At 48.0% G+C, this 27,081-nt stretch overlaps 1 protein-coding gene across 1 annotated transcript; it reads left to right on the top strand.

Moving 5' to 3' along the window:
* The first annotated feature begins 60 nt into the window (after window positions 1–60).
* Window positions 61–27,081, top strand: LOC139101459 (uncharacterized). Its single transcript, XM_070654653.1, has 5 exons — window positions 61–1,026; window positions 11,845–13,838; window positions 23,758–23,843; window positions 24,013–24,137; window positions 25,024–27,081. Exons 2-5 carry the CDS (start codon window positions 12,802–12,804, stop codon window positions 25,621–25,623), a joined length of 1,848 nt encoding a protein of 615 aa, XP_070510754.1. The 5' UTR covers window positions 61–1,026; window positions 11,845–12,801; the 3' UTR covers window positions 25,624–27,081.

Raw genomic sequence — 27,081 nt, 5'->3', positions numbered from 1 at the left:
AAAAGGAGACATTTTGCTGTAAAAAAAAAGCGATTATATTACGAAATAAAGTTACGGTTGATTCATATTTAGAGATGAGACCGCTATCGCGCGCCTTGTATAAGCTGTCAATTTACAAAAAGAACTGAACGTATCAAAGTTTAAATTTACGTGTCTAACTTTTTAACAAAGTGTTTTATTTTCGATCAACTTAGTTAATCAAAATTTATTTTTTCTTTTTTTCTCTCACAGGAACAAAGAACGGGCTCTAGAATCGAGACTGAAAACTTTTAAGCTGAGCGTGTAAAACCAACTAGTTAAAAAAAAAAAAAACGAAAGACGATTATTTTATTTTTTATTACGCTGCGGAATTATAATCCCCGTTTGTATTTACCGCGGCACGGCCCTAGCGCCGTGAAGGAGCGCGCGAACGGCAACGGGCCAGAGGCCCGAGGCATGAGCCATGAGTCAGTACGCCCTGATCGCTCGGCCGGACTGCTAGAGTTGGTCTTAGCGCGCGTGAGACGTACGTGTTGCCTACCGGCTACGAGGATTCCAGCAGCAGCTGCCGCTCCTCGAGCCGCCGAGTGTCGGTTGACGTTTTCGCCCCGTGAGAAACCCGTTGCCGAGCCTGCGCGTGTGTGCGGCCGGTATGCGGGCAGCAGCCCCGTTGGCTAGCTGGCTGGTTAGTCGGTTGGTTGGTTGGCTGGCTGGTCGGTCGGCGGTTTCGTGCAGTGCCCCTCACGTGCGTGCGTGCACGCGCTCCACGCGCGCGTTCCCCGCCCCCTCGTTTTCGTGCGTCTTCCGCGCGCTCTCTTTCTCTCCCGTGTGTGTGCGAGAGTTCGAAAATTTGAAAAGCGACGTGCGCGAGTGCAGCGAGAGCAGCCACAGCAGGAAAAAGGAGCGGACAGGAGATAATTAGGTCTCGTCACCTTTCTTTCAAACTTCGCCGCGGAGGAGGATTCACGTGGCGGCAGGATTTGTGTGAACCTCATCGCTTCGTCGTCGGAAATGCCGGCAGTACAGCCCAGCGGAATGTGGCACGAGGTGAGTTAGCTGCCCGCCCGGTTTCGCTTACCAGGGACGGAGCCCTTTCGCTCTGCGCTTCTCTCTTTCTCTCTTTACCCTATAAGCCACCCGCCATCTCTTCTTGCCCGCGGGAACGCGCGTTTTCGATTCCTTTCGCCAAATTGCCGCGAATAGACCCGCGCAGCCTCGAACGCGCGGAAGTCTCGCGCTTGCTTGCTTGCTCGCTCGCTCGCTCGCTCGTTTGCTCACTCTATCTCTTTCTCTCTCCCTCTCTCTCGCGCTTCGTTCTCCGTCTCGCGGCGTGTCTCGAGCCTCTCCTCTCGGCATACCGAAACCGGTATAATTTCGGTGAGCTCAGGACTTTCTGTGCCGCGAAGATGCACGAGCGCGAACGCCGTCTAAGTGTCCGTCGCGCGCGTTTTTCCATTCTTTTTTTTTCTCTCTTTTTCTTTCTTTCTATCTCTGTCTCTCTGTATAATCACAATCACGTCTTATTTGTCAAGCCGAAATGTCACACACCGTCCCGTGAAACGTGAGAGAATGACGAAAGATGTTTTGTCGGCGCGTGTCAGGCGCCCCGCTCCGATTCGGGTTTCTTTTTTGCTCGCCGACACCTTCTCGTTGGGAAATTTATTAATGGACGTTCCGCGCCGAAAATGAGCCGCCTCGAATGTGGGAAAGCCCGACGGTGGCACGCTCGCACGCGAAACCAGCACCGTGACCCCGGTGCCTCGCCGTTCGACTCTGAATTCCGGAGATAGCTCGCATTTTTTGGGGAATCTGCGTGCTCCGGCCGCGACACGGCTCGCAAAAGTCGCAGGTAACTCTGCGATCGATTGGAAACGTTATTAGAAAAACGTTTTTTTTTTTTCTTTTAGCCAAAACCCTGTACTGCGATTAGCAGAAATGCTACTTTTGTAATAATGCTATAATATTTACTGGTGTATGCTTTTATAATCAGTTAAGATTAAGAATCCTATTAGCCCAAAAGCCGGTCTAGAGTCATGATCTTTATATCAAATTGCGGTGCGGTTTGTTCCGCTGAACGTAGTCTTATTTCACGCTAGTCGTTTCCATTTCTTAATTCAAATCGAAAGCTTCGGGTTTTTTCGCCGCCAATTGATTTTCACGCTTAAACCAATGACCCAGAATCGAAGTACAATTAAAAGCGCCTTATTTCTGGAGAACGTTTTTAGATCGCGATGCCGCTCCGAAAAACCAGGTGGTCGATATCTCGCGTCGCGGTGCCGATGTCATTTTCGCGATTAATGGTACGCGGTTAGTAATTCCATTATTCACGCGGTATCTATATGCATTAAATAGACTGCACTACCTATCAACGCCCTAATTCTTCGTCGGATCAACATTTACACAATGATTTTTCCTTGACGTAACGAAATTCGGTCGTCGCAGAATTTTTAATCCCTCGGTTCCCTCGTAGACCGGGCTGAAATTATTCCGGGATTATCTCCGGAATTACTCCTCGATTTCTTTCAATTACGCGCGACTCGGAGAAGCCGGGGCTTGACTCTTGATCGCGGGATTAATCGGCTTCACTCTCGGTTCGCAGGCGCGGAGAATTCGCGATTCACGAACCTCGGGCTGGCGAAGTTCACGAGATAGCGTGCTCCCGGCCAGTAATTTAGAAAATGAGGAAACGGGGGGAAGAAAGGACGCGGTAATGAGGTCACGAACGAGATTAGTGTCTTGCGTCACCATCGCGCGATTCCGCGCGCTCGTTTCTGTCGTTTTCGCCGAACCGCGGTGCTTGCGCGACCCATTTCTCGCCGATCGAACCGACCCGCGCGTCTTCGCCACGTGTCCTCTCCTTCCCCGCATCGTTATTGCCATCGTTACTAGACAAGCGGGGACCATTCGTTTGACGTCGCGACGCCGCAGATTCAATTTGAAAGCGGAAATGACTTTCGTTTCGACGAGACGCTGTCGCCGGTCGAGTCGCCGGGTCTTAGAGTCGGACGAGCGCGCTGCCTACGTCCCGATGAAGAGAGGATGAACGAAGGTTCGCGGCGAAGGCTCGCGGGACCCCAAGGTCGTATTATTAAGAAGGCACGAGACGGGTTTACGGATTTGTCGTTTACCGGAGAGCCGCGAACGTCGCTCGCCGACTCGAAAAGTAGCAACGAAAACTGCGCACGCGGTATTATTTAACTTTCCACGCGCCGACAATGATGCGCGCGCGCGCGTGTTTAATCGCGATAACAGACGCAATCTGCAGGCTTTTGCGGCAGGTGTGTCGTACCAACAGGAATGCGCTCCCGAGGACACTCGAGGCACCTTTTTCTCCTTCCTCGATACGGATATCTGTCCCTCTCGAAGTACAGCGTCGTCTCGTCTTTCGCTCGTTCTCCCGCCCGTAGTCGGTTACGATCTGAAAACGCTTACGTTTTGAAAGAGACGTTTTGTCGTACACCTAGCGTTTGATATACAAATGAATATTTTGGACGTCAGTGCTCGGAAGAGATTCCAACGAGATTCTTAGAATAAAACGTCAAGTCGCTTTCTTTTCCCTCCCTGTGATATTTAACCGCGCCCGTCCGTATCTCGGATCTTACGCCACGAATTTATAAACATGTGGCCAGCAAATTAAGTTTCAGGCATGTCACGAAGATGATCCCTCGTGAGTGTGTGGTACAGCAACCCGATACTTTTGTCCTAAGCTCGTCGATCAGTCGGCGATCGTATCCCGCGAGAAACAGGGAGAAGGAAAGGCCCAACCAACGCCGAGTTCTGTCGCGATCCGATTTGCGGTTTTTTTTTTTTTCTTTTTTTTTTTTCTTTTTTCTTTACTTCTCATCCTCGAGGAATACGAGACGACGCGCTTCCGTTTCAAGCTTCAACGTTCACCTTCTTTTCTCCTCGGTCTCGCGGATCACGCGTCAAGTCTCCGCGAGATTTTCCCCGCAAAGTGGCAGCGTGTGGCGTCGTATTCACGCGATAACCGCAACGGCCCGTTCCCTCGTCTCTACCTCGGCACCGACGGCACCAATAATTCTATCTTCCCGTGTAAATCGCGTATTAACACACTTCGCGGCCCGGGATCGCGTGCACCGCGCGGGACGAGAATCGCGCGCGAAAGCCGAGGATTACGAGCCGTTTCGGCGGAAGGATGTACTTAATAATATAAACCGACGATAAAAATAGATAAACGCGGACTTTGCGCAAAAGTTGCGGCCCCGGCATAGTCGCGCGCAGCGGGAACCTCGCGCAACATCCTTGAGATTTCGATAAGAAACAACTCGCTTCTTCTCGGGTACTCGGGATTCATTCCGCGTGTCGACAGTTTTTGTCCGCCGTGCGCAATTAGATTTAACCGCGGACCTTCCCGTCGCTTTTTCTCGTTTTCTTTTTTTTTTTTTTTTTTTTTTTTTTAACGACTCTGACCGAGACGTTTGTGTTGTAACACATTTTAAACGCTGGCGTGCAGCCAAACTGCGCGCGGCTTTCAGTCCCGCGCGGTGGAATTATCCTCCCGGCGTGTGCGGTCGCACGGTATGTCGTTTTGCAATTTTCTCCCCTTTCTCACAATTCTTCGCTGCACTCTCTTACCTTTGCCCGGTCCCGCGGCGAAGGCGCCCTTCCCCGTCGCTCGTGCCTTCTCATCTGCCGAAGAGTCTCGTTTGAAAACGGATGCGCAAGCCGCTCTGCGAGAGCTCGAAGACGGAATAGACCGCTAACACTAAACCGACGCTAACAGTTCGCTTATCATCTGTATTTTCTCCGGAAATCACGGAGGGGGAAGATTTATCCAAGTCCTTTACTCTCCACCGCGGCGTTTGTCTCGCGATCGTCCGTTCCGTTAGGAAGTCGCTGAAGAGATTTATTAATGATTAAAGGAACGGTCTGGCGGGATTTTCAAGCCGCCGTACATCTTCGGCGAGTTCGCTCCTTTCGAGATCGCGGGATGAGGAAGGATGAGGACGGCGCGGCGCGCGAGAGATACGCTAATTTCCGTCTAATGAAGGCCGGTTTTTACGCGTCCCGAGATAGCTACCTCGTGCACGTCCAAATTCCTCGACGGTTTCCACCTCGCTCCCTCCTTCCCCGCGCCTCGCGGAATGACATGCCGTTCGTTCGCGAGCCACCGCGTAGTCTATCAGGGTCCCGGGCCGGCCTGCCTACCTGCCTACCTCTCCACCTGTTTTCTCGAGAGAGCAATGCCGACCCGACCGGCAGGTAACAGCGATCTCGGATCCGCTCATCCTCGCTTCGCGCACGCGATTCCGCGAAGCGGCGGCGAGATTTAGCAAAACCGTTCGTGGACACCCGGCATCGGCCGGGGCGGCGAAGAATAAAAGAAAAAAAAAAAAGAAATAAAACGAGGAAGGAAGAGATGACGGGAGAGAAACCGAGGATCTTGTCAACGCAAAGTGACTCTCTATTAAATGATTGAGAGCGCTCGTCGAGCGTTCCTTCTGCGCCACAATGCAAGCGGGAGCGATCGCTGGTCATCCGCCAGAGTCGCGGCAGAGGAAAGAGAGAGAGAGATGCGAGGAAGATCGAGAGGAGCCGTGAACGGAGAAGACAGAGAGAGTCAAGCAGAGCAAAGAGACGCGCCATCGGGATGAAATAAGGAGAGGGAAGCGGGCGAGAGGAGAAAAAGGGCCCGTTGCGACGGCCTAGCCGCGTCCATTCAGCAGGCACCTGCCACGTTAAATTCAGTGGGCCCGGGCGCGTATGTATAGGGCCCCAGGTCGGTTCGGGACGGGAAGAGCGAAGAGTACGAGCGCGGAAGGGTACGAGAACGCGCACGGTAAGCGAGGAAAAGGGAGGGGGCAAACGTGCGGCGTCAAGGGAAGAGGTCGGACCCTACGGTCGTGCGCGGCGGAGAAGGAAGGAGGAAGAAGGGCCGCTCTCGGTATATATAGGTACATCTCTCTTACATCACTGCGCTCTCGCATCGTTCCTCTAACCGTAGCGGCGGCTCGACGGAAGAAAAAAGGAAAAGATATCACGCCGATAGCATAACCCCCTTCCTGATCGCTCCGCATCTCCCTCTCACCCGCCCGTCCCTTTACACGGCCCCGTTTCGCTCGTTATTCGAACGCTCTTCTCTTCCTTTACCGGCGCGGGACACACGGCGTCTCTCCCTCTCTTTCTCTCTCTTTCTTCTTCCCTCTTTCCCACCCTCCTGTCGTTCCTTTTTCGTTCCCTCGCGTTCGCCACGTCGATCCCTTCGGCCGCCCCTTTTTCTCCTTGCATCCCTTCGTTCTCTTCGTCTCGACGTTGCAGGCATGCGAGCCAACTGTACCTTGCAACTGTTATCTAAGCAACGACCTTGCCTTCTCCTCTTCTTTCTCTCTCTATCTTTCTTCTTCTTCTTCTCTCTCTCTCTCTCTCTCTCTCTCTCTCTCTCGCTCTTCCTTTTTCTCCTTCTCTTTTTCTTGCCCTCTCGTCGCCATGTCGGGGCTCGACTCCACGCTTGGACCTCGGTGCACATAGTACGTACGTACGTACGCCGGCGCAAGTTCATCGGTCCGCGGTCGGAAAATCATTGACCTTGCCGCGGATCTATCCGCACTGGATGATCTTCTCCTCTCTTTTCCATCTCTTTCTTTCTCTCTCTCTTTTTATCCCGCTGTCCTCTTTCTCCCTTGCCGGCTATTTGCGCCGACCGTCCGTTACGCGAAAACGGAAATGCTCCGAGTGTTGCTCCTTCCACGCCGCAATTCATCCGTGATGCTGCGCGATAATGTTAAATCGCGTTGCGCTAAATCGAGCGTTTCCGACCGCGGCTTGAAACACGTTTGTTTTTGCACGACGCGCGCAGCGTGCGACCGGCCGGATCTCGCGGCGCGTATAATGCAAACACGCACTGTGCCGCAATTCCATCTTCGTTGGAGGCTGATAAACGACGAGATCGGTATCGAGTGGCCGCCCCGGGAGACACTTTCTTTCCACGTCCTTTATATACTCCCGAAGGTTTTCCCCCCCCGATGCCTGCGGTTTTTAGAGAAGGGTCTTCTTTGCTCGTGATAGTACACCGACAGGTTCGGCCATCCGCCCTTAAGGACAACGAAAATAAATTTCGACAACGACGTTACGAGCGTATTTATGGTGTCCCCTTGCGCGCCGGTGACTCAAGCACTTGGCTCACACGAGATACACGGTCATTAGGTGCTCTGGAAGAAGCCTGTATAGTATAAAGGCCCAGATTCCATCGGTTCTTCAATCGGAAATATTAGTCGTCGCCACATACATTACGTTGTATCGTCACGGTGACGGTCTTCCGGGGAATGCACCGAGGTTTAAGCTAGATCATTACCGCAACTTCGTTGATCTCGCGCAAATTTTTAACACAAATTTTTTTAAAATTTTTTTTTTACTGAGTCAGACAAGACCTTGTAAATAATTAAAATAATTTAATATTATTCTTAAATAACTTGAGATAATTTGAACCAATGTTAAAATTGTTCGGCTTATTGATTGATAATGGAAAATTAAAAAATTATATTTTGCAAGCGCTGATGAAGTTGCGGCGCAATTAAAGCAGCGCTTTCATTCGAATGTATGTTAGAACAGAAGCATACGTTCCTATGAGGGATCTATTAATCGCGGGAATATCGATCACCGGATGCGATAGGAGGGACGTCAGGAGAGCCGGTCGTCGGCCGCGAACTCCGACGGGAAATAAAAAGAAGGAACGCGAAGCCGCGGGCTGGCGCGGTGGAAGACGACGAAGTCGTGAAATTGGATAAGAACGTGCACATAGGACTTCGGTATCGTAGCCGGGGGAAACCTCACACGAGCACGTAATCTCATAATTTCGCTGACCGCGGGCGGTGAGCGCTGAAACAATATCTGCAAACGGAACAGGCAAAATGCAAAGTTCTTCAATTCCTATTTCTTCGAGAAACCCGTACCGTGAAATGTATTTTTACATTACTGTATATATATTTTTTCTTGTTTCTTTAAATTGCCACGCGAATTTCCGTTGAGTTTTTAACAAACTTTCATCGATGTTTTTTTTTTCCGTCGAGTGCATAAAATGACATTCGACACAAATTGGCTGCAATACGTTCCAGAATAATTCGATTGGAAATTGAAAGGCGTTCGTAATCGGTGGGGAATAATGAACTCGCGAGTAATCAGTGCTAAGCGAACGTCGTCCATTCCGGCCGAAGAATCCCGCCGAGCGAAACGATGGGAATGACGATAATGATGTCAATGGCATCGTGCCGATAACATCCTGGTTACCGTTAATAAGCAACTTCCTCGGGCCCGTGCGTCTCTCTGTTTCCATGCAAATCACGCGGCCGCAAATAAACGCGAGAGACGCACGAGTCGGCGAACTTAAATACATCGTGCATTGGTCTAGCGAACCAAGCGGCTCAAGCCCGCGCGCTGTTTTCACTTTACAATCGCGAACGACGGATGTCTTTACCGATTATTTCCAACCTACCCATCGATACTTGCGCGACGGACGAGTAATCAATTTACCAAATAAAGGAACACGTCGATCAACGCGGCGGCTATTCAGAACGTAAAATCGTAGGTATATTCTTGACGAAAAAGGTTACGTGACAAAAGTTAGAAACAAAAATCGTGGAGTAGCGATTAATTAAATAAAAATCAGAGGCAGGTCAGCTTCGAGGTCGCGAGAGTTATAACGTCGAAAAAAAAAAAAAAAAAAGAAAGTTTTAAGTGAAAATCTAATGTCGTGATAAAGAAAAAGTGTTATCAAAATTCGGTACCGCGATCGATTCCCGAGAGTCGCCGCATCCCGCTTATCACGTGCGCGGATATCGATGCGGCGATGCGCTTTCTGCCGCGAACGGCAGGCTGGACGTCCGGAATGCGAGCGGAACCCGTTTCTATGAGTCAAGCCTGACTATTGACAACGAAAAGAGAGAGGGAAAGACAGAGAGAGGTGCCCGAGGCCCACGATAGCCGATCTTGCGGTTCTGGATCGTAGCACGCGATCCGATGTATCGTGCAGCGGCAAGGGATAAAAGTGTATAAAGAGAGAGAAAGAAAGACAGAAGGGGGGGAGGGGAGGAGGGAAAAGGGAAGAATTTGCGGGATCGAATCATGTTACGCCACAAAGATTTCCTTCGATAAGGACTCAGGGTACCGTGACGACGAGATGCACGTAGGATCACATTTAACGTGTAATTGGTTCATGAACGACGAATGTCGATTTCGTATACGGTACGGACGGAGATATTTCTCTCGCGAGTCGAATGCAGCCTATCGCGTTCTGTAGACTGAGCAGCGGCCGAAGAAAGCAAAACGACCGATTGTCACGTGCATTCAAGTTGGAACGAGGCGAGAAAAGCCCTCGAGTAGATTACTGGAAGATAACGCGGTGGAAAGTTCGCCGGGGAATAACTTCACGCCACAATTTTACTCGAGAGGTCTTTAAATTTTTTTTTTTTTTGCGTTAAATGCAGGAGAAACCGTTAAATTGAACACGGGGGAAACTTTAATTGCTTTACGCTCGCGCTTAAAACCGCGATAACGACGTAGCTTTGATTTTGTGTATTTATCCTCTTCGGTAACGATCTGAACCTGTGCCGATTAGCGCTTTCTTCTATTTTTACGAAGTGTCGTAAAATACGGCGATGCGGAATAAGGTATAATACGATAGGTTCAAAACGGTTTTCGTAATGCACACAGTTTAGCGCGCGTAAAAGCAGCTCGATTGGAAAATAGCGTCGATCTTTTGGTGCGAACGACCGAAACGCAATTTCCAAGCGAAATGGAAAACGGAAGATGGAGATAACGATACGAAAAGACCACGGAAGGCGAGCGAACCGAGATCATCTCTTTTTACTCGTTTCGGAAACTAGCTCCGTTGCCCAAACCTGCCACCGCGAGGACAAATTTCGGAGTCGCTCGGAGAAAGGCGTGACGCAGGGCATAAATATCTTGTTTTATTCCCGAAGCGAGAAATAAAAATCACCTATAAACATGTTTTCCAATGCGACATGTAGGCGTTGCGGTGCCGCGTTATAATCGAGTTCATCGATCCGGAATGACAGTCCCTTCGTGGTTCTCAGTAATGGCATGTTCAATAAAGTATACATACCGACCATTTAATCGCTGCACATAGAATCGGTTGACAAGACAATAAAGTCATTTTTGCCATCGCGCTAACAGTCCCCCTCCCCTCCATTTCCTCTAATTCATTTGATATGCATCAGGGCGCAAAAAGAAAACTATAATAATTACTTTAACGTAACGTATCAATTAAACATTTTAAATAAACATTTCGACAATAGAAAACTCTTAAGTTACGTGAAAGTATCAATTTAAATCCAAATAAACTATTTACTGAACAAATCTGTCGGAACTATTTGCATTTTATTATCTTTGATATGCCAACGACTTTAAGAATCATTTCCTCGAGTTCAATATTTTTATATTTATTTTAATTTTTTTCTTTTTTTTTCGGGCATTCTAATTAAGAAAATTCTTTCCCAGAATCCGCGGGAGAGTTTCTAATTGCGATTGCACCGTGGATGGTTGCGCGCATGCCGTTAGGTAAGCGAGGGGACGAGCTCGCGTGACCCGCTCGTGCCGAGTGAGAGGAAATGTATGAACAACGAACCTTTCCTCTTTCCCTCCGCGTCGGTTGGTTGTAGAAAGTGATAATAACGCGAGCACGCGGTAAATGAAGTATCGACGCGATTGTCCCTCGCGACCGGCCGCCCGCCGCCGGTCGGGATTGATCAGTTTTCCCTGGCGGCTCGCTTATCTCGATTACCGGCAATTTGTCTTCGGATTCCTCGCGATCAGATAAGTGTCTGCCTCTCGACCACATACCGAGACTTTTCCGTGTGCGCCGTTAAAGGTCATCGTCTGCCCGTTAAGTGTTACGCGCACCACCGCGTGTGATCATCTAATTACGCTGCGTCCCCAGGACTCCCAGATTCCGCGGTAATATGGACCGGTCGCACGAAAAACGTACATTTTAAATGCACTAAGAATTATCGTAGTGCCACGGTAGTTGCGGACCGTCATGGAATCGTAAGATTAAATATCATGGCCAGCCGTTGTCTGCCACAATACTTAAACTAATATCAAATTTTCTTCGTGCATCAAGCCTGTTTTTTTTTTTTTAATTTATTTTTTTGGTTTCTTTTTTTTAAGATTTGCGTACGAAACACGCAAAATTTTTATAGTGTAGTTTTTTTTTATTATCAAGATATAAATATACGTAGATACTTCGACGTATTTTAAGCAGTGCGTCAAAAATCGTGGAGAGGTTCGAGAGGAGCTTTTACGGTTTGATCGGCGGACGCCGGCAAAAACCACGATGATAATTTCGATTCCAGAACTTTTTTTTTTTTTTACATCACATTCTGTGTTAGTAGAGACGGCCGCGCTTTAAAGCCGCTCTGTCACGATGCGTCCGGCCTGTGGTCTGTTAAAACGCAGACCATTCTCCTCTCGTTCGCGTTTGAGCGATGTGGTTTACCTACTTTACTCTTCGCTTCTGTAATGTACAACAATCCCGCTCGCTCCATTCGGTCGGCGCTTTTAATCTGGCCACCGTCTGAGCACACCGTGTATTTACTTCCTCATTGGAGCTACGAAATACCTCAAATTCCATCCCGTTCGACACAGAGCTCACCGCGTATGACCACTGGCATATTTCGGCCCGCGGAGATTCGAAGTGGGGAAAAGAGAGAGAGAGAAAGAAAGAGAAAAAGAGACGCTCGTTCCACCGCGCTAGATAGATTATACCTCGTGTCTATTTTTTTTTTCCTCTCCTTTTTATTTTTTTTTTTTTATTTTTACGGCGGGACTATTCCGACCGACAGCGGAGAGTGAGCAGTCGGTCCATTAATTATTTTCTCCTACCTGTTCCAGAGACACCGCCGGCACCATCTCGGAAGCCATGCCGGCTGACGAGCTTGTGCGTGCCCGACGAGACGAAGACGGTGGTGGAAAGCCGTGCTTGCAGCCGCCTTAACGCGCCCGATCGCGTTGCCGTTGATAAGGAAAGAACCGAGGAGAGTTGTAGAAGAAAGGTCCTTCGTGGATCGACCCCCGATCATGCCCCTAGCGAACCCGTTTTGCCGCCCGTTGTCGCACAACTCCACGCAGTGAACCCGATACGTGAGAGAATCGCCGTCGCCTGGTAAAGGCCGTCGCCATGGTGGAGCAACTGGTGTGCAGCAACTCGCTGAGCCCGGGAACGTAGCGCTCGACCGGAACTTTGATTCAATTCATGATTCTAGTTTTAAGAGACTGATTCGCAAGAAACGAACGCGAGAGACGAGCGTGAGTCACTTCTGGCTAAACCGCGGCTCTAAACGACGTGCTTTTATATATTTATAATGAAACGGGCCGGATAAACTTAAAGAGTAATTTATTTTACTACGAGGATCTAGTGTGTGTGAAACTTTGGAGGTTGAAACCGCGTGGTAGCTAGTTCGTGATCGATCTTCGCGTAGTTTGGAGAAAAGTTTTTCCTATGAAACATTCGTGCAGAGTGAGAGAAGAGAGGAGTGAGCACGTAACTCGTAGAATCTAGATTGAAGAGAATTGAACTTAATGTGCTGCGTGCTTTGTGTTAAGTGATATGCGACTTGGAAGCTCGACGGACGATTAGTTTTGACGCTCAGCGTGATGAAGGAAGAAGCGACGTCCTCCGATGTGACGTATCTAGTCTGAGGAAGGTCGAAGTTAACACCTACGTGCTATGACACGGTGGACTCGGTGCGATTCAGTACTCTGTTCCGTCACGGGGTCGCCATGTGAGGATTACCTTGTCAGGAGAAAAGGGAAGAAGCCTCACGTCGCGTGACACCAGCGTGTCGAGTAATGCTGAAGCATATACTGACGGGGCAGCCGTCGTCAACGGGCTCCAGGCATCATCACAATGACTACCAGACGAGCTCGGGCTCGTTGCACGGCGGGCACCACCATCATCACTTGCAAAACAGCTCGCTGCATCAGGATCAACAGCAGCCACAGTCTCAGCCGCAGGCGCAACAGCAGCAACAACAGCACCTTCACCACCATCACTACACCGGAAGCGCCGGGACGCGCGGCGGTGTCACCGGGCACCGCGGTGTCGACGTGTACGACTCCGTGGCGAGACCGACGGCGGTGTCGAATGCGCATCAGTCGGCGACGACCCCGTCGTCGACTCACCGGCATCCGCTGAACCACTCCCAGCTGAGCGTCAACAATCTGTCGCAACGCCTGAATCATTCGCACGCGCTGAACGTGTCGATCCTGTCGACCTCCAAGCACTCGGTCAACAGCGTCAGCCCCGTCGGCGGTGTCAACGGCACCAACGGCGGCGGCAACGGCAACGGAAACAATCACAACGTCTCGGCGAGCCAGCTGGGCCACACCGTGATTTCGCAAACGGGTGTTCTGCATCACGACAGGCCGAAGGCGAACGGCGGCTTCGATATTTCCAGGCTGTCGCGATTGCCGAGCCAGGCCACGCCGTCACCCGCGCCCGCCACGTCCGCGCTTCCCGTCGTGGCCGGCCAAGTGGCCGGCGGCCCGACCGTGATACCCCTCAACACGTCTTGGTCCTCGTCCCTGTCGAGAAATCTCCATCGGAGCGACGAGGCCGGGGTGAAGGAGATGCTGACGAGCCTCGGACTGCTGTGCCTAGTTTCCCTACTTTTGGCCCTGCTGTCAGTCATCTTCCTGCTGAAGATCTCGCCTCTTACGGTCACGTCCAACAGCCTTATCAGCCCGGAGGAGTTCGTGATCGTCTATGAGGTCACCTTGGCGCTGTGTGCCCTCGCCCTGTCCCTCAACCTCTGCTGCCTGTTGGTCTGCGCTATACAGTTCCTCTTCGCGGTGAAGCTCGTGAAAACCTCGTACCAGGGCCACCGGTAAGTCGCATTTTTTTTTTCCTTTGGTATTCGTATATCTCAAAGGTTCGTTTGTATTGTCGCTTTCTCCGTTATCGATACCTCGGCATTTTAATATCTTTACAATCGCGCAATAAACAGACCTTAATAAGGCTCCGAAAGATTCTCCAACCGTTGACGAGTTTATCGCGAGATCAGCGCGATGACTAATGAACGACATGAAAAGGACCGATGCGAGGCCGATGCGCCAGCCTTGACACGTTGGAATCCAGTTCAATTATTTTTAAGCTGTAATGGGGCCCGTGCGATTCCGCGCAGTCGGCCGCGATCTGCAATTAATTAACGTGGCAAGAAGACGATATTCCCTGTGCATTCGACGACAAACAACCGATCCGGAACGATCGGCGCGCAATAACGTCCCGTCGTCGCTTCTTCGTGACCTCTGAGCCCGGCTCGACGTTACGAAACCATTTAAAGACCGGTTCGCACTTGTACCGTACAGTTCAGGGATTGTAAATTGTAAGATCAAGGTCCCTCCAATTCGCGATTGTTACAAACTTTACTCGCATTTGCGTTCGACGATTTGACGTCCGTTCAAGCAAATCTAACGTTTCAGGAGTACTAATTAAAAGTCCAGAAAAAAAAAGAAAAAAGACGAAACATCGAGCGAACAAAAAAAAGTTTTATTCCGCCAGTGCCTGCGAACCTCGCGTACGAATAGCGACGCGGTAATTACACGGGAAGCGACGGGACTCGCATAATGGAATCTAACAGGGGATACCCAGTCCCGCGTTTAGAAAGAATTCTTCCCGCGGGATCGAGGGATTTTGCGCGGATCAAGGTCGTTCGCGGGTGTTCCTCCCCGTGCAATCTCACGTCGCCGATCAAGAACGTCCCCACGCGCTGGGATGGAATGAGTTCCCAGTCATCCATGCGTGCCCCATACGTGTACGCACTCGAATATACAACGGGTGGATCTCGTATCCGACGCGCGGGGGTACCGGCGGGCGCTCCCTGGCAAGATATATCAGTGTCTTACCGTACGAGCGTACCTTCTCACGGGGAGAGGCGCAAAAATTCACCTTCGCGCGGTGTGTGCGTGGTATGCCCGCACGAAATTGCACGCGAGTAGAATCAGAGCGAAACGCAAACGTTGGTAGATCGGCGACGTCGCGCCACCCCGAAATTATCCTCGTTAAAGGGACTCTGATGCGATCGCACTTGTATCTCTTCCGAAGCGTGACTTCTTTCCCCGGGGTAATAACGTAGGGCTCGAATAACTGTAGGCTGCTGGTATAAGAGATTTCGCAAAGAACAATGTAAAAGTGCGATAAAAGCAACACCTGCCAGACGAGAATGCACATTATTTTTTTCTTAAAGCATTTTTTTTTATTCATAATGAAGCAATTTGTCACAAAAGAATTTTGTATTTTTCTTTTTTTTTTTCTTTTTTCTTTTTTATTTTCATATATTTTAATATTATTATATTCGCTCGTCCTTTCTTCGTTAATTTAATTCTGAGAATATTTGTGCGGGCGAATAATTAAAAATATAATGAATACGTAATAGAGTGCGTAGGGCTCATTTCGCCGCGGCGGAAAAGGACGAGGAAATCCCGAGTTGGTAGAATGGCGGAACAGGTAGATGCCCGTTAATGACCGGCTTGAGAATGAATAAGAAAAACTGAAAGAGTGCAAGAACGCGCGGGATAGCTTCCTCTTATTTCTCTCGCGGTATCTGTCCACCGGCGTCGCGCTTTACACTGTTAAAACTTTCCAACTGCACTAGCGCGATTAATATTTCTTTCTTTCTTCCGAGCGCTCTTAACTTGAGCTTGAATTCGCGCCGAACGTAGGAGCTTGAGAAAATACGTTAAATTAGCATGCCGCGGTGAGTTAGCCAATATTTGTGAATTGTCTCAAGTATTTTATCAACACGGCAGTTGCTCCTTTTTCCGTTGCCTTCTTTTATCGCCGTTGACCCTCGTCTTTCCCACTTTTTCGAACTCCCTACAATTTCCACTTCTGGAATATATCTAAAGAGAGATTATACGCCACAAAGGCGGCTATAAAACCTAAAAAGTTTCAAAGGAAATCTCGGTTAAGACGGAAATTCCTCGGATAACTAACTTGAACGATTGGGATCTTCTCCGAAAAAATTTACGCACTTAGAAAGACATAAATAGTTCATTCCAGGAAGATGGAACCTGTTTTAATTGAGTTTCTTCATCATCAACGATGTGAAAACTTTATTAATTTTAGAAATTAATATTTTTATTTTATTTTATCTATTTTGTTTTATCGTGATTGTTATTTGAATTAAATCTACAATTTTACCAAGTATTTTGGTCGATTTTTTTTTCAATGTAAAATGTGAAACGTTAAAGTTCTAAGTTTTGAGTCTTTTAATTTTTTTTTATTAGTGAAGCGGCAGGCAGATAGAAGACGCGAACGGAAGTCTGATAAGGTGTATCGACGCTTGTATGCATAATAAACCGAATGTAGGTGACGGGTTAACGGCTTCTTTTTAAACAATGTTCTGTGCCAACTGATAAGTGCAACGATCGATCAGAGCACGTGCTATTTTTGTCTTGCGTTATCACGAAACCTTATAGCCGTGCGCCCTGCCTCTATGCCTCTATACTTCGTGAAAGAATAATCAGCCTCGCGTCTCGAATATAGGTGAACAAAAACTCATAAATAAGACACGAGCTGAACACAAACAATTTTTTTTTTTTTTTACTTTTTTATTTAATCTCACTATAACAAATACAAATTAAGATTGAAAAGAAAAGCTTAATTTATAATCTCCAAAAATTTGTCGAGTATTTTATTCATATTTTTATTTCGATCTCAATTTCGTCGTGTTCGTAATTTTTTTTTTTTGTACGTCACAAAAATTTAACGTACGCCGCTTTGATCAACGAACGCTCGGAATTAGCTGTGGTTTCCGAGTTTGGTTTTCGTCATTCACGGCGTAAATGCCTTCGGCTGTGAGACCCAAGCAAGAAATCTGACCGTGGCCGCTGAGCAAACACCAAACCAGACATCAATATGAAATGTTCCCGTCGTAACATTAGAGCCGGAGTCGATACGCTTCGATCGAGGCTAACGTTTGTTATCTGAGCTAAATCTGCTAGCGTTAATAGAAGTAATGATTATAAATCTTCACCTTAGGCTAGCACATTTATTTTAATCCAACGTACATTTGTCAAATTTGAAAAATAGAAAATAGATTCGATTATTAATAATCGCCACATAAACGTGTCACTTTAACGAAACTGCTGAAAAAAATTTTATGCCAATTCAGAAACAAGACGTTAGTAATGTTCATTGCCCTTACTTGAGTCATACGATTATTTTCTTTTTTCATCGCGTGCTCAGAAATTTCTTCGCATGCAGAATAAGAACGATGACCTAGAGATAAAATAACGCGGAGAGACTGTTGCTCGGGTTTTGTCCGCGAATAACGTCAGCGAGTTTTCAACGAAGACTAATAAAATTCGTTTTTAAGATCGTCTATACAATTGGAATCGCCAGCCCTCTTTTATCTCTTTCTCTCTTTTTTTTTTCCTTCGCGCGCGTTAATCACGCAATTACGTCAACCTCGAAAAAAACCTCTTCGAAGATCTGCGTACAAATGGGTGGGTTACAGGGCAGGTACTTCTGGGAATCTGCGCGCTTCTTCGCGACGTGCGCGAATTGGATGCCGCGGATTCGTTCTGGAAATCTTATCTGCACCGGCAAAAGCATCCCCTTACGCACGTATATATATATATTAAACAACCCGGTCCGATTCCCTCAGACGGTGTCTGGCTTATGTCCCGTCAGCTTATGTCTCCGACATAAGCCGTCTCCGGCGCGCACGTTAGCCGACACCAGCGTTGTTCGGCTCTCTCTCCTCTCAAGTACCTACTACTTGGCATTCCACGCCCTCGGATCTCTGGGTCCCGTGTTATCGTGCCTCGTCCGGCCGCGCTCCTCGTGGAAGAAATCCTCCCGACTTCAGAGGCACGCACGAGGCGAAATATATAAATTCGGCGGCGAGGTGGAGCCGCGTGTTACCTCTATACCTCGGGGTGGAAGGAAACGAGCTCGGGACGACCGAGGCTCCGACATATTTATTAAACCGTAGTGCGTGAAGTGTCGCCTTACGACCTCGCTCAACGATACCCGGGTAATACCGGGAGAACCGAAACGCGAGCGATTGAAAAACTCTTTTTGGTCCCCTTCACTTTCCTCCAGGGCCTGTTTACATAATCGTATTTTTGCGAAATGTAGGAAATGTAAACGCGAAAGGCATCAAAAATGAGAAATACGATCTCGGGCTTTTAATTCCCAATCGAGATCTCCGGATTATGTCAAAACCGCGCAATTTCGATCCCCCGCGGGCTTCGAAACGGGCTTTCGAGGGCTTCTCGCGGTTCTTGGAACCTTCCTCTCCGAAATACCGGTGAGCGCATATACATTTCGCGTTCAAACACTCGGCGAGATGCGTGCCGTTTACCCACAATATCTTGGCAAAACACGGCGCATTGAGGAGCGATTATTCGCACCGTCAGCGTCGTCTAAGTGGCGTGCCTTTGGTACACTCAGGTTGATTAATGCGGCCCAACGCAATCTCGGGTGGAAAGAGCCCAGTCGCGAAATTGAGTATCTTAACTGCCTTACATTTTAATGAATCATCTTCCTTACATTAATTCAGTCATTTCAAGCACGGGTTTTATAATGTTCCTTAAAAAAATTTTTTACTATAAGTCGGATATATATATTTCTTTTTTTTTTTTTTTTCTTTAACGCATCTCATTGTAATAACCGCAAAGAAGGAGGGGGAAGAGAAGCGTCCGGTTGCCGCCACGATATCGATCAGCGTAATATTTCTCGTTCAAAAACCGATCGATCAGCCGTGGCGAGGGTGATCCCCTCGCCCACGAACGGAATACGAGAGAATCGGCGAGCAACGGTGACAAGCGATCGGTCACGCTGTCACTCGTCGCGGGTCGTAGCGCTGACAATGCCCGAGTACGACGAGATGAGAGGTGCCCGGAGATGCGAACAGGTGCAACACGGAGGTGGCCGTAACGGTTGTCGCGCAAAGCTGCGGTGGGGAACGGTGCAGCGAGGGCACCCTCAATTTCGTGGGGCCTCTGGGCTCCCATCGTTAAGTCCTTTCTGCCCGATATCGGCGGCCCGGCAGCGGGGAGATAGGAAATTCAGCGGGGCACGTTGAGACGCCTTCGGTCAATCTTTTTCTCTTTTTTTTTTTTCCCGACCGCGACACGGATTACGAACACCTGTCAGCAGGAGGACCGCAGGTGAGGCGGCGCGAAGGGAACGGGACGAGGGAGGAAGGACGGTGGGAACGGAAGGGAGAGGAAGGATCGCGGGATTGTAAAGCGCACACGCGCGCGCGCGCGCGAGTATGATCCATCATCCGCGGCGAAGCCGTGTGATCAGCGTATGATCCATCATCCGGTAACCGCTCGCATCCGCGCGACCGCAGCGAATGCCGATGCCGCGAAGCTATGCGGATGTGACCGGCCGATGATTCGCCACGACTTTGAGAGATCCGCTTAGAGTCCCGGAATGGTAATCGAATAAAATAAATAGGAGAGCGATTTATTTCAAGGCGGGGAGATTCACGATGCTCAAAGTTCTGAAGCTACGGCGTGTTTGAAACGACGGTAAGAGTGTGACACAGTTGCGAGGGGAATAAAAGAAACCCGTCTTTAAACGCGCTCGCATGCTGTCGCTCAGGGTACGCTTCGTGCAATCGTACTTTGCGGTACTGCGAATTATTCCCGTCGTCGTGTTGTGTACGAAACGCGCTCTAATTACAGTACTGCAAATCCGGGCACGATGTCATCTTGCTCTCGCGGTGACTGAAGTAACGGGCGCGTTATATAGCCTCTGATAACTCTTCGTGTGAAGAAGACCGGAAATGTGCCGGGGCGGCTGTAAAACCCCGGCGCGGCACCGTCGGATCGGTCACATGGTTCGCGGCGGACCGTATAAAGGCAACGAGGAAGGGCTCGATGATCGCGACACGCTTGCGTGCACGTGTGTACGGTGTCGTTGCACGGGACGTCGCGATTGGGTGCCGGGTTCGTAGGAACGTTCCACGGGCTTAACCGTTTCGCAACAGATCACGCGCCTCTTCACGCACCCAGTCGCGCATACGTGCGCACGCGTGTGCGTGGCGCACGGTTCACTTGAAGAGATGATCGTCCCACGGGAAAGAGCTCGCCTCCGATTCCACGAGAAACTAGACTGACGCGGGGCTCGGCACGACGCATTTATTCCTCGGGGGGCTACAAGAACTCTAATCGAGAAGAGCGTTTCCGGAGAATAACTTCGCAGGATGAGATCCGCGTCGTGTTTATTTCATTGCTCGCTTGAGAAAGGAACTCGGGCTAGTTGAGGCGGTCGAACAAATACCGGTAAATAAATGTAAGGAATAAGTTTAATGTGTTAAAAAAAAAAAAAGAGAAGGAAAAGTAATTATTGGTTTGAATCAACGTCGTTTGCTTTAACTATTAAAGTTTTATTATACTCCAATTTAGAATTCATAAAAAAAAATAATAAATAAATAAATAAAATTAAAAAACTGACGTACGACGGTCATCTAAATTTTGTTCGACGTCCACGAAATTAGATTCAGTCGTCGGAATTAGATCTTTGTATGCTGTTGTTGTCAATAGGAGAGTATTCTGTTCAGTGCCCTAACGACCACGCGAGAGTATCGCCGCACAAAGGGATTCTTGCTCCGGAACGGCATTCTCCGGGTGTTCTGCCCCGGTAATGAATATAAGGCGCGCGTAGAGACGCATAATTTTCCCCACGGTCATTAAAAGCGTCGCAGCACGCGCGCTGGTCGCGCTTAATTAATAAACCTCACCGGTTTATAAATATCCGCGGATATTTTGGTCCACCGGTGAATGTCGGGGTCAATGTTTCCGACGATACGCTCGCATCGAGCGGTTTCTGGTTTCCCGGAAATAATCGCGCGTAATTGATTGGTATCGGGAAGTTGCGCTAATTGCCGAAGAAACGTAGTCTTGATGAAATATGTTAAGTGGAAATGACTCGACTGGGATCGAGGCGCACGCGTCCGCTGGCCTTGATCTTCTTGAATGTGCCTCTCGAATTTAATCAAACAAATTCACAATGTATAGCGGTCAGGCATCGGGAAGTTTAAAGAAGAAGAAGAAGAGCTCTGACAGCCTCGTAAAAGAAAACGCATTTCGCACGCGACAGCTAGATGGGAAAAAAAAAATTCTATTTTTCACGCCGACCGTTACAGGATTTCCTAATAATGTTCAATTAACTGTTGTATGTCCTAGGATAATTATTGTAGCGGTCGATACGGAGAATACAGTGCGAGCAAACGGTCGCGGCGTCTGTTACAAACTGCTTTCGTGCGAAAGGTTTCTATTATGTAAAAGTAGACGGAATGTATAATCCCGCGCGCTCATCGTCGTGCTCGACAATGGTACTTAACAGTTAGCACGCGCGAAAATGCATATGCACGCCTCGGTCTTTTCCTTTGCAAAGTAGAAAATTGCAGCTCTTAGACATTCAATTTATGAATGCCAGGTGTGGAAAAGTCCCTAATGACTTATGCTATTTTGTAACGCGATTTCTAACCATCTTCCTCTTTTTTATTTATTTATTTTTTTTTTTCTTTTAAACTCCCTAATTCAGTTAAAACTAACCGAACAGATTTTTATGCCGCTCCGCAAAATATCCCGCTCTTTTAAAAGAAAAAAAAAAAAAAAATCAGACCAGTAATGCCGTGACGTGTCTGAGAAATATTTGCCACGGGCTGTCGCGGAAAGTGCACGAAGCGTTACGCAGTGTTACTAGATATTACCGTACTCTTTCTCGGTCGTTTCGATGAAAGAGAAAAGTGTCTCCGTTTATCCGCTCGACTTGTGTATAACGGGTAAAAGCTGCAGCCGTTGGCGCGTGATTTGTCACTCTTCGTGCTCCGGAATGACTCGCCTCTATCGGCACTCGACAAAACCCCGTTCATCTCGCGCGCATTAAGCGGGAAGACGCGTTGCTTTGGTTCGGCGCACGTTCATTCATACCCGGCGAGAGATGCACGAACGCGACGACAAACGACGGCACCAAGGATGGACCAACAAAAGCGTTCCGCGCCTATTCACCTCGGGCTTGTATAATTTCACCGTGCGCGAGAGAAAAGAAGAGCGGCACGAATGACGAGTGTGAAGGTGCGCAAACGATACTCGCGATCTGAGAAATAAAGTTTGTAAAACGCTACAGGCAATGAATAAAGCAGAGAGAAAAAACAAAACGAGAGAGAGAAAAGGATTTTCAAGTAAATATGGCACAGGCGAATATCAGAGTGTAATAAAAAAAATAATAATAATAAAAAATGATAAAATTAGATAAGAAATAACGAAGCACGGTAGCGAATAGGCTGATTATCAAGGATAACAAAGTGATCAACTGTAAATGACAATTAACAATGGCAATTACCATTAAAACGCATCGTTTTAGCGCGTGTTTCGCAGCTTTAATAATTTCTCTCACGCACCCGCAAGACGAATGGCAGTCGGCGTAGCATCCTTCCCGGTACCAAAACGTGTTTTCTCCGCGAAGCTCACGAATCTTCGTCTGCGTGCCGCTACTAAATAAGCGTCATCTATAAGGTGCAATGAGGAATTCCCACGCAGCCGTGGCTGCCGCCCTACGAGGTCAACGATCTCTTTGGATACACGAGCGGGTCATGCGAAGCGATTAGAAGTACCATTGTTCCGCGGCTTCTGGTACGGTGGTAATTTATTTCCGAGAGTAAGCTACCGCGGCGGCGTTGCGCCGCGATAAGTTACCGGAACTATAATTAACGTTTGCCGAAGACGATTTCAATTACCTGCTCGTTTGATATCTTCTTTCTCCAGGGTTGCGTCACGTTTCATACCGGGACGCTCGCGCGGAGCAAATAAAAGTTGAGACGTTCGGCAGTCCCTCGGCTTGCAAGGAATTTATATGAATAACCGCCGAACCGGTTTTTGGCACAATATTTTTCTCTTGTCTATCATCCTTCTCGAGGTGAGATTGAATTTCTCGTAAATTAGACCCGCCGAGGCGATAAGTTAAGATTCTATTCAATTATCGGCCCCCCTTCTCGGCAGATGATTTATTTGAGCCTCGCGCGCGGCCGCGGCGTTATCGGCTCCGCGGTAATTCTAATTCGGTTCCAATCCGAGAGCGAGCTGGAGCTGTTAGAAGACCTTAAGTAACAGTCCTTATCGCCACGTACGCCTCAAGGGGGGGCATTGTGGCCAGCGGATTTATTTATGGAGTACCTAAAATGATTACGACGAGGGCGCGCCTAACTGCGGCGCATGAGAGAGATTAGGCCGCGCTAGAAAAACGCTTCCTGGCACCACATTAATGCCGAGACCATAAATCCATTCGACACGTCCTGGCTCTTTTCCGATCAGAACGTGCCTAAACGCGGAGCCGACTCGCGCGCGACAGAGAACGTACGAGCGACGGGAAGATGCGGGTTATCTGCTCGGAGAGTACGTATACCGTTATGCAGAACGTATCGCTGCACTTTCGCAATATTACGCAATATTTGCCGAGCGGCGGAATATTTTGACTTACGATCTCTGGAGACAAGACACTCCAGAGGCACTCTCGCTCCTCCGACGCGACTTTTTTTAGATATCGCGATAAAGAGTGATGGCAAAAAGACCTCTTTTTCATTTATTTATTTATTTATTTTTGCCTTGTAAACGTTTTATATAATTTTGTAACAACGTGCAAGATTTCGACCGGTTTCCGAATTGCACTCATGGCTTTCCCGCGAATTGTAATTACACTGAAAACGCGGCGTTTTTGTAACTCGGGCAATTATCAAGAACCCGCGAAACTCATCTCCGCCCGCCGGCTTTTGTCTGTTCCAGGAGTAACAAGTACCTGCAAAAATCGTCCATCAGCCGCGTGTGCGCCGTCGGAGGTTTCTTCATTAGCATCCCTGTCTTCTTAACTGGTAAGAACGCCGTCTCTTCTTCTTCCCGCATCCGGAGAGATTCACGTGGGCGTCTACGAGTCACTTGAAGAGTCACTCGTCAGGACCCACGTAACAAGAGCGACCCCGAACATCTTCGGAGCTCCCTCGAAAAAGTTGTCGCGCTAATCTCACAAATTTTGATCCGCAGGTATGATCTTGTACACGTTCATCCAGTTCCACTCGACACCGGCGATCGTCACGTCGGTCTTCATCGGCCTCGGCATCGTCTTCTGCGGGTGCGCCATGGTCCACAACGTCTTCGTATGGCAGAAAGTGAGTGCGCCTGAAAGTGCATTCATATATTTTTTTTTTTCTTTTTTTTTTTGGTCCTTCTTCCGCCCTTCTTTCGTCCAGCGACCTAACGGCGTGCAAATTTTTTCGATCGTCACGATACGCGGATCTCCGCGTCGTAGCCAGTCCGCTTCTTTATTTTCTCGTATTTCACCGACCGACACACCGGTCCGCGCACATCTCTTCCTCTCGCCCCGCCGCCAGTTCCTCTCTCCCTGTCGCCCTTAATCTTTCCCCGCCGCGCCTCATTAGCATATTCCGCAACGGTCGATGTCATTATCACGCTATTATTTACGTCGGTGATCATTCTACCGTGTAATTCGATTCCAAACTGGATTTGTACGCGAGATGCCGCGGCGCGTGTGTGCGTGCACGCGACGGACGTGTCCGCCGTCGAGTTCCTGCCTCGCGAAAAAGTGCCGACGGCCCGCCTAATGTCGCTCGTGTGACCCTGGCACGATACTCCGACTCGCCTTACGTAATTGCGCGTTTAAGCGGAGGATTTTGTGTAACTGCGATTCCCATTGCGATAAATTTCGCCGTCACCTCGCCACTGCGTGAATCACACGGCAAAGGGAATTTTCGCTTTGCTCGTAGCGTCGCCGGCCAAAGGTTCTTCTAATATACCTATCGATAACTTCTTTTTTTTTTCTTTTTTTTTTTAAATTAAATTAAATTAAATTAAATTTTAAATTAAATTTTTTTTAAATTAAAATACAAAAGTAAAAGCTCGTATTCGAAGCAATCATTTAAATGATAATTTCACGAAGGCGCCTCTTAGGTTTCGGAAATGCTCCAGATCATCGAGATAAATCTCAGCGTTAAAAGAAGCGTTCATAATAATTCCCTTTCCTTGTACGACTCGTAGGAGAAGACGAATGCGGTGAAGGCGTTCGCCCGCGAGCAGTGCGAGGTCGCGGCGCAGCTGCAGCGTCAGCAGCAGCAGCAGTCGCACCAGCAGGGACACTCGCAGCAACATCAGCAACATCATCAGCAGCACCATCACCATCATCACCAGCAACTGCAGTTGCGGCCGGCGTTGCACGCGGGATCGAAGATCGGTGGCGGCGGCCACTCGGCCGTCAGTCTGGCCCAGCTCGGCCGCGGTCTTCATTCCTACCAGAACCATCCGCATCAGCATCATTCTCATCAGCAGCGACACGTATCCTCCATGTCGCCGCCGTTATTGCTGTCGTCGCCGCACGCCGGTTCGCAGCACAATCACCTAGCGCATCGCGGTGGGATTGCCGCCGCCGCTGCCGCCGTTACCGCCACACCACCAACGACGCCCGGCGACCGGTCACCGCCGAGTCCCAACGGCGGCGGCGGCGGCGGCAAGCTCAACAGGTCGCAGCACTTGCCGCGCGAGACCAGCGGCAGCGTGAGCCCCGGCCTGCCGGCGGCTACGCTCGATCTAAGCAGTGCTGCTACCACCAACAGCCCGCACGAGCTATCGACTCTCGTTTAAGAACCTAAGGAAATGACATAAAAAACGAAAAAAGCGGGATTTCAGGGTCCAAGAGTCTACTTAGAGACGTACTTTTTGACCAACGACAGAGACAGTCTAAGAGATCGTCTTAGATTGATATTTATGTAAAAATAGATCTTGAAATTGTTTAAAAAAGAAATTCTTCTCAATATTGTCGAAAAAGAAGGGACCAAAAAATTGTTAAGGCTGTCGCTGCTTATCTCACGTTTTATTATTGCGACATGTCGCAAAACGTTATCGATATGTTATTAATTATTGTAACGTTATCGTCATTATTGCAACGTTTTATTACTTAGCGATTATGTTTTATTTTGATATGTAATATTTCTAGATATTGACGAAGGCCGATAAGAAGGCATCTACCAGGAAATCCGCGTCAGTTCGATAGCGATGAATTATATCGCGAATCTGCGGCCTATCATATATAAATATACATATATACAATTTATATAATATTTACAAATTATTAACGATTAATCAAAAAGTACTTTTTAAAATTTAAACCTTCTAGAACGACCAATTGCAAGTGATTAAATAAAAAAAAAGTTTTAATAAATATTTGCACGTATATTTAAAAATTATTTTCTTAATTAAAAAGATAATTGATCATGGCAGTGCGCTTTTTTCTGTCTCAATATCATTTAACGTAACTTTCGTTTCTAATAAACTTTAACATCTCAAATTGCTGTTAATAAAAATTTCACATTTTAAAAATCGATTTTATGATTAATTTCAGAAGGAAATATTTCCGGAATGTCAAATGGCCAATTAGAATTTGCCGAGCAAAATTTCACCAGCGTCTTCGTTTGCCTATCCTTCACACTATTCCGGCAATTATTGAACGTCCTTGGAATTTACACTCTCAAAGCCGCTGACCATGTTTACGGCCCAGGTCATTAAACCAGTATTACTCGAATCATAAGGTTTTTATTTGTTTTTCTCCTTGAGATACATAGTTCTCGCGTAGCCAGAATCCGAACTGTCTTGATCCTGCTAGTATTATAGCTAACATGATTTAATGACTGGTCGATAGCGTTTACTTCTTGTTGGCCTTGATGAGTTACATTTTTTTTTTGTATAACGTCAATTACAATTTTTCCAGGCAGGTTTCATTTGCTTCATTTTTTTTTACCAGTGCATATGTACATGAGAGCGTATGCATATAAATAGATATATATATATATATATACATTTGTACATAATATTCACCGAAAAAAATAACACCACATTGTTGCGATGCGAAAATCATCTCGATTCTCCGACCAAAACTTGCCGATTTATGCTTTATTTACAATTATCATCGAAACCAGCAGTAACAGGTTCCTGTTGCGTAACGCGAACAAAAAAAAAAGAATTCCTTGTATTGAACGCGCTGCGTTTTGGTATGTAAGCGATATCTCGTTATCATGACTCTTGGAATATTGAACAATCAGCAAA

The sequence above is a fragment of the Cardiocondyla obscurior genome, linkage group LG01, assembly GCF_019399895.1.
Source record: "Cardiocondyla obscurior isolate alpha-2009 linkage group LG01, Cobs3.1, whole genome shotgun sequence".
In the NCBI taxonomy this organism is placed as follows: domain Eukaryota; kingdom Metazoa; phylum Arthropoda; class Insecta; order Hymenoptera; family Formicidae; genus Cardiocondyla; species Cardiocondyla obscurior.
This window is presented reverse-complemented; position numbering and strand designations above follow the sequence as displayed.